The following is an 8,846-nucleotide window of genomic DNA, read 5'->3' as shown; positions in this document are numbered from 1 at the left end:
CTGTATATATAAAAAACCTATTAATATAAGTTAATAATTAGTTAAAAGTTAATTAAAAAATGAATAATATTTTAAAAAGTCAAGTCTATAGACACATCATATCTGTAGAAAAAGCCATACAATAATTTAAAAAAAATAGTTCCTTTTGTGTTTTCTCTCAAGTCCTCCCATTTTCAGCTCATGACAGACTCGATGCAATTACATGTTGAAATGGAAATGTTGTGTTCAAATATAATGTTGTATTTACACATACTATGGATGTAAATGGTCTGCTAACGCTAAAATCCCAAAGTTCCCTTCAGAGGGAGTCTCTCTCCCACCCCCCCCCTGAAATGCCTCCATTGGACTCCTTTGTTTAATTCAATAACATAGAGACATCACTATGTAACACTTACATTTCGATTGGCTAGAGCTCCAACACATCGTTTGCCAGCCAGCTAACCAATCAGAGCAGACTGGGCTCTGGTTTCAGACAGAGGGTGAAAATAGGTGCAGCAGCAGCACAGGCAGCATGAGAAAAATAAAGAGCTTTTTGAACATTAGAGCATGGAGACATGTCCCAGTGGAGGCACAACATCTAAATATGAACCAGGAAATTAGCATAACATGTCTGCTTTACAAAAGTTTGACACTGAGTCCCAAATCCAAATTCTCTAGAAAAAGCCTTTGAGTTTATTATATGATTGACATGTGGGCAAAAACTGCAAAACAAGACTGGTTGTAAGAAAACCCAAGCTCCCTTTAATTAACCGAGCTCAGATCGGATACACATAAAGCGTTTATTGTGAATCATAATAATCAAACAATCAATTAAGCCAGTAAACATTCAAATAAAGGATAGAATCACAGGCTGGCCAAATTATTGTAAACAAATACCAAAAACATGAATACAAAATGAGAAATGTCAGTAAATTAAAGGCATCAATACAACAACAAGGATAAACGAACTGAGATAAAACACAAAAAGGATTACGAATATGTTTTGGGCCCACTGATTGTCAATAAGATGAAATGGCATACATGCAGATGTTTTTCTGACAAGCTGAGAATAAAAAGCAGAGTCGATAAATTGAGGGCAAGAAAGTAAACCCCGTGAAAAAGGCACATTTCACAACTCCAAACAAGAGTCATCAGAATCTCATCTTCAATATCTAATCTTCCATTGGTCAAATGCTCAAAATGCCACATACACAATCATGTCTCCAGACTGAATGAAGAGTACAAAAAGAAGAGAGAAAAGAAGTAAACACAAACATGAATTAAAAAATGTTTTGTTCTGGATGCAGCGGATGATACAGATTCCACACAGATTAGACGGAAGCAGACGTGTATGGACACAGAAGCTTTGCGTTTTGTGATAACTGATGATCTCAAAGCTGTGATATTTGGTACACACTTAGGTGACAGTAAACCCATAGCACCTCTAAAACCTGCAACATTACTACAACAATGCATGAGTAGAAACCTTTGGTGCCACGCAGGTCACAGCACATTACCTTTCAATTTACACTGCATTACGGCAGTTGATGAAAAAGCAGAACCGACGCGCTAAATGCTCCACAACTCACCGCTAATGCTTGGATGGCATTTACGTGGAGCAAAATTGTATAAGTATTTAAAACAAATGTGTGTGAAGTTATGGCCTTAAGATCTAACAGCATCAGTTAAGCCATTTACGGGACATAATGTGCACAATGTTTTCCAAGCAGAGCGTGGTGATCATATTTAACACAAGGTAAAGAGGACTGCATTATGGGACATTTATACTTTTTTATAGACCAACAATAGGGATTACACATTATGTATATTTGAGCTTCGGCTGCCACAATTGTCACCGTTATTGTTCAATTGTGTCCATATAACTTTTGAAATGTTCACTAAATCTATGGAGTCTTATTGTTGGATTAAGGAAGTAAGAGTAATCTGAATGAGAAAATACGCTTGCATATTGACGGGAAATATGTTTTTTGTTATGATTATCAATGCTTTAAGAGGATACATATACAGGAAAAGGGTACTGCATTATGTAGTATTCTCTATTTGTATAGATTGACCCACAGTAGGGATGTCACATCTCAGTCTCAGCTGCTACAATTTCAACCATTTTTTAAATGTGTCCATATGAGTCCACCAACCTTTGAGATGTTCACTTAATCAATGTAGTCATCTATTTTTCTTGGTTTTGGGAAGTTAGAGTACACTGAATGAAAAAGTATGGGTGCATATTGATGGGAAATATGTTATGATTATCGATGCTTTAAGAGGATACATCTACAGGAAGAAGAAGAAGCTGTTTGTGCCCTGGATGTGTCGCTGTGTAGATGGTGGCACCATTTAATCATGTAGCCATTGCAATTTAAGGAAAAGATGTGGAGCCATCAGACAACATCTTTTCAGTTGTATAACATGTTATTGTTATTGAAAAGTTAAAACACTTGGTTAAGTTGTGTTGTGGTCACATTTTTCAACACCTGACCGTGTTGCACTTCTACCATAGAAATGTACCAATAAAATAACAATAGGCCTGACAGGTTTCAAGACATATCCAAAATATTGCTGTTGCTGGATGCTGTTTTTGCTAATTCATAAAAAAACGAATTTTCAATGCTATAAGCGTTCATTTACCCCCATTTCAATCTTGTTCATCTCAAATAATGTGCACTGCTAAATGTAGCTAGACGTTCAATTAAATATGACTAAACAAACCCTTTTAGAAGTATGACACCGGTGACAAAGAATTATGGACATTTGAGAAAATGAGATCAAGTCGAAGATGAAGGCCAAAGATAAAGTCCATTAACAATGGCACAACTCGGATATGAAGCTGCCAGGTGTCAGTGAACTCAGCCTTTCTAATCTACAGTATAGTGGGTAGTGTGTAAATCTCTGTCGTCACATTTGGCTCACCACTCCTCACTTGTTGGCTACCGATGCCTTCCCTGTAGCCACAGCTTAAGCGCTGTACATCACTATTATCCTGTCAGGTGTGATAGATCCACTGTGATGCTGACAGAGTTGTGAATGGGTGCTGAGCAGTAAAAGACGGGAGACATGCCCTGTGTGTGAACTTCATACACGAGAGGCTGCTGATAAACAGAGATGGAGTTCTTCCTGGAGGCCTATCAGTCAGTGGATCTGTCACTGACAGCTTCATTGTTCACGAGGGGACGAGGAGATCGAGGGGCAGCCACCGCTGATGAATGGATAAACGTCATCCAAACAGTTTAGCAACAAAACACAAGTCTGATCAGACTAGCTTTTTCTTGTATTATTATTCTATTTCAATTGCTTGGGAACAATGTAACCTAAAGGTCCAGAGGAACCCTCAGGATCTTAACAACCTAACTTTTTTACCGTGAACTTTTCCAACGTCGAAAATGAGTTATATAACCTAGTTCTTTCAAACTCTTAAGATATATTTCTCTTAATGTGCAAATCTTCGTGGAAATCTCCAACTATCATGTGTTTGTTGACAAAAAAGTCCTTTGAATAAATGACCATTTAAAGATCCCTTTCCTTGTTGTGAAGCACTGTTCCAGCATTTTTTATGGAACAGAAACACTTGGTCCCTTTTCACAAACTTGATTATATTACGAACTATTTCATATATTCAACAAAAGTCAACCAAAAAGGCATCCTGTACAACCAGCAGCAAGTAAGGCCTTGTGTAAAAACAGACTGGCCAAACATACTTTCTTCAGAAAGTTCTTGGAACAGTGAGTTTTTATTTCTTGGTGTCAGTCAGGATGATGTTGGCTGTGACAAACATGAGGCAGGAGACAGCCCACACTAAAACGAACCCCACCCAAAAGGTGTGGCGGAAGGGAGAGCGGTGCTTGTTGATGGCATCCCGGCCCACCGTGGGCTCCAGGTGGCGTCGAGAGTAATACACGAGGCAGGCTGGGACTATGTACTGGATGCCTGTGCCAGCGTAGGCTCCTGTAATTCCCACCAGAGACTCCAAGTTGTTTGTGAAAAACGCCACAATGATTGGGGGAACCAGGGTAATGAGGGGAAACACGATCCGGTCTACCACCCAAGGGTAGGTGCCTCCGTCCCGAAAGAACAGGGTTTTCCAGTTGTTGCGCAGAGTCACGGCAATGATGGGGAAGTTGGTGCTGATGGTGAAAACTGGGAACAGACCCAGGAAGTAGCGCAGGATCGGAATATTCAACACGTCGCAGTTGTCCGTGAAGTTCAGGGTGTACATGTCGTGCAGCAGCGTGCTGTCGAAGCAGAAGATGGCTGTGAACGAGAGCAGGACGTAGAAGACCAGGATCAGGGTGTAGTCCACCAACACCAGGGTGCCCACACGCTTCTTGTCGGAGATGGGCGTCACCACGGAGGGCAGGGAGTGTTGACACATGAAGGAGTAGACGCACACCCCGAACAGGTTGGGCACCCCAGAGAAGGAGGCGACCGCTGGGCGGCCCTTCCCTGAGTCTTTCCCGATGCGGATTAGAGCCAAGATGATCATCATGGTGAACGCTGCGAACAGACAATAGAGGAGGCAGAGTTAAGAACAAACTGTGACAGTAAATTACTGACAAAGAGCACAATACAATACTCTATGATAAGCTGGAGGTACATCACAAAGCCTCATAAAGAGAGATGCATGGATACCAGATTGGGCAATTGGAAAAGTATATCCACTATTGAGGAGGTTGATTTTCTGGAAGCATTGTGTCATTTTATTTTGGTCATTTATTGGTCTGCTCCCCAAGAGCAAGTAATTCCACACTGTCCCTCCTCCTGCCGGTTGACAGTGGGGAAAACAGAGCAAAGAGCCAACAAATGTTCCCGTCCAATTCAGTGGATTAAGGATTTATTTGGACCACACCAGAGTTGGTGATGTTTGAAACAACGGAAAGACCATTTTGATTAGTTTAAATGCTGTTTTTATCAAGTGTTAATGAAAGATGTGTCAATATGGTCAGTTGCGCACAGAAAGTAACGGCGCTTTTCCACTAGTCCGGCTCAGGGCTAACATTTTTTACCTTTTTTCTGGCCCTCCAAAATCGAGGTTCTTACCGGGCCAACAACCGGGCTAAATATGCCGTAAACACTCTCGACTGCTGAATGGTCAGAGAGAATCGCTGGCAAGGGGGCTACAACTACAACAAAATCAACATATTTTACCGTGATTTAATTGTAATACACGTTTCAAAATGATGCCAAAGTAACAACATATTGATACCGGTCTGCAGACAAGACGGCAGGTGAAAAACCTTTTTAAATGCGTGTTTTCTGAATGGAGATCAGATTGATCAGGATAAACTAACCTGTAGCTGTTCCGTCCAAACTCACAACAACGGCTTACAGACATAAATAAACCAGCGACTGTATTCGCCATGACACAGACAGTCTGTGGTTTGTAATTGTTTAACTTTTGTCTAGTTTCTTTACAGATATGAGGAGCTGTGAGCTCTGAGTGCTAACAGCTAACGGCTGATGTTTTGGTTTTGTGGTTCGCATTGAAGATGACGTCATGGCAGTTTTACGCAGCGTCGCTCCGCTCGCCGAACAGCTGATCGACCCGCCTACACTGCGTTACTATAGTTACTACCCTAGTTGGTAAACTGTAATGGAAACGCAGCATAAAGTGAGCCTGGCCTACCAAGGCCTAACCATACCATACTAAGCCGTGCTAGGTCCTGCAGTGGAAAAGCGCCAAAAAATACGTACAATCATTGGTTGTTAGGCTGAGAGTGGCCGGTTTAAAAATAAAATAAAAAATGACATATGTATGTATATATATATACATACATATGTGAATAAATAAATATTGGCAAACAATAGTGGATACTGGTCAGTTGGCTATTTCAGATCAGCTGCTTAGAGTGACACATAGCTTGAAAATGTTTTAGGTGAGAGCTTCTGCAAACAAGGGGCCACTATGGCCACAAGTTGTAATAACAGGTTAATTGCAAATTGAATTTCCTTTGTTTACCAAGATTTTGAGTCAGTTGCCTTAAAGACATAATCATTTGGTAACATGACCGGAGTAAAATGTGGCTAGACAATAGCCACCATAAGCTAATGGTTCTACCAAAACCAGACTGTAGCAGACAGTTTAGTTTCTGTTGTTTATCTAATTTTATATTGAGTAAAACCAAGGCATAGTCAATTCTGTAATTCTACTATCATACATAAATCAAGAGGTCATATCCGTCTCCCAGCTTGCACCTGTCACATGTATGTTTTCACCCCTTCTTATTCCACCAACGAACCCTAATCCAAACTTAAAGCAGAACAAGGCTGTTACTTTTTTTTTTAAACCTTTGTCCCTCATTTCCGCAACTCAATCACCCGGACTGCATTTTTTGTACTGACTTAAAACCTTTCCTTGGAATATATTATGAATTGTAAGGTGTCCTTGGGTGCTTTGAAAGGTGCTCCTAAATCGAATGAATTATCATTATTATCTGAAACGATGTAATAACTTTTAAAACTTTTTCCAGTCACTTGCTCCATGCATTCAGCAGCAGCAGGCCATTCACTTTGATTTGATCCCGTTATGAAATGTCATCATTTCGACAATAAATAAATGCGACATAAACGTTATCTTGCACATTTTATCTAACCATCTCCGTTTCTAACTTTCAATATATTTTAAAAGAGATCTCTCTCTCGCTCACAGACATGCTGCAGCGCAGTGCAGTGTGCACACAGTTCTGCCGGTAATGAATATTACATTTTGTGAGGAAACTTTTCCACCAATAATTCCAAAAAGTATTCCAAAATGTATTCACTTCAGGTTTACGAAAGTAACTGTAATCAGATTACTCGTTTTTCAAATGTAACGCCAGCTGAATACAGTTAGCCTACTTGATTTTTGTATTCTGATTACGTAACGCCGTTAAATGTATTCCGTTACAACCCAACCCTGCTTCTCGGCTACTGTCCCGCAGCTCCTGCCTCTCTGTTGGACTCTGTCGCAGCGGGGCTACTGCTGTGGTGCGGAGTAGTGATGTGTCGGTCGCGAACGAGCCGGCTCTTTTAAGTGAACAACGGGAGCCGGCTCGCGCCCGCGAACGAGCCATTTTTTATTTATTTTTTGTTAAGCAATATAAGCAGAATGATATGATGATCTCCGCGCTACAGCTGCTCCGTGCATGCATGCAGTGACATGGATTAGAGACTGTTGGATGCTGCTGTTTTGAGCATTGCAATATATTTATTTTCACTATGTTATTTATGATTATCTTTAGGCTCAGCAAAGATTTGATGTCAGCTGTTGCTGTCTTTTTTTCTATAGTTAATAGTTACTGAAATAGAGCCCTGCTGTTTTGTCAGGGCCTTTTCTTTAAATATACATTTTAAAATGTCGATACAGTAGCCCCTTTTTTAAAATGTCTATGCTTAAGTTTTTATAGGTGTTGCTATCTGCTTTGTGTAGCGTGGTTCTACAAGCAAGTGAGTGCTGATTGGGTGGTATCAGAGAGTTACAAGGGTCTGTAAATGCAATGAAAACATTTGGCCACAGCAAATCATTTATATTAAACATGTAATTTTTACTTTTGAATACTTCAGTACAAAGGATGTATTGAATAATTTAAGTGATATATGTGTACACATATAAATCATTAGTCAAAACAGGGCTACATTTGATTTAATTATAAAAGGTATAATATGTGGTAAACTGAAGAGCCGTTTGGGAGCCGAAAGAGCCGGCTCTTCTTGGTGAGCCGAGCCAAATGATCCGGCTCACCAAGAAGAGCCGGAATTCCCATCACTAGTGCGGAGCGCACAAAGCAGACTGTTCACAACGAAGGATCACTTCTTCTTCAAGGAAGGGAAGGTTTCGCAGTACGCAGTCTACTGTCCCGCAGCTGCTGCCTCTCTGTTGGACTCCGGTACTGCACCTTACTCACGAGACTTTGTAAAAAATGGGTGGGGGGCGAACGCACTAACCACTCCGCCAACGCCACAGTCACCCCCGTCGTGCGGGCCGGATGAGAATGTCTGGCGGGCCGGATGTGGCCTGCGGGCCGCCAGTTGGTGGTCACTCTCTTATACTGTAAACCAAACTGTATTTTCTACCATAGTCTACTATCTTTCCATCAATCAAGAAGATTCACCACAGCTGCCTGGTTTTTATATTTTTATAAATCTCTGTGGTAATAATATGAAAGCTGATTGTTGATACTGTATAACACATGTACTGATGATAACATCTAACTTGATTTTAATCCAGGTTATATTGTGTTGAATTTATGACTGCACGATATTGGAAAAAAGTGACATTGACACTTTTCCCAGTGATATGTATTGCAATATAAAAAAGTATGGAATTTCGACTATGATGATTCCAACGTACTTGTTTTTGGTTTAAAAAAAACAACCATTCTGTGACAAAAATATTTTTCATACGACTAACCTTGAGTTTCTTTTGCAACCAAATCTTCCTTTCAGTGTTTTATTTATTTTATTGTCTTACTAGCTGGGCCTGCTTTTATTTTTGTTTGAAAAATTGAGCAAGAATGAATGTGATTGGTGGTTTGTAGTGGTTGAAAAGCCTGCATGTGGCTGTATGATATTTTTCATTATTACATAGGCTTAGTTGAATACATGATTTTGATTGTTTGTTAATTATTGCTAACTGAATGCTGTGAAGGAGAACAGACCAATGCTAAGGAGGATCAAGGGACTATGTGCAGTCATAACAATCCACAGAAAGAAGTCCGGTCAATTAAACGTCAACTTTGGACAATAAACATTAGTTTTCATCCATCAGAATACTTTAGATTAATGATGGCTAAACTGCCCATGTGAAAAAAGAAATCAGAAGGAAAGAGGTTAAAAGACAGAGAAAGAGAAAGAACAAAACAGACAGAAAGTAACAC

The 8,846-nt window shown here is 40.1% G+C and overlaps 1 protein-coding gene across 1 annotated transcript in view; it reads right to left on the bottom strand.

The window, feature by feature from the left end:
* Positions 1-645: 645 nt before the first annotated feature.
* Positions 646-8,846, bottom strand: part of tmem104 (transmembrane protein 104) — a 101,566-nt gene continuing 93,365 nt past the window's right edge. Inside the window, exon 10 of the mRNA XM_034206207.1 lies at positions 646-4,488. Coding sequence (XP_034062098.1) covers positions 3,725-4,488 — 764 coding nt within the window. The 3' untranslated portion in view covers positions 646-3,724. The remainder of the gene's footprint in view (positions 4,489-8,846) is intronic.

This window comes from Gymnodraco acuticeps, unplaced genomic scaffold (genome assembly GCF_902827175.1).
Source record: "Gymnodraco acuticeps unplaced genomic scaffold, fGymAcu1.1, whole genome shotgun sequence".
Lineage (NCBI taxonomy): Eukaryota > Metazoa > Chordata > Actinopteri > Perciformes > Bathydraconidae > Gymnodraco > Gymnodraco acuticeps.
This window is presented reverse-complemented; position numbering and strand designations above follow the sequence as displayed.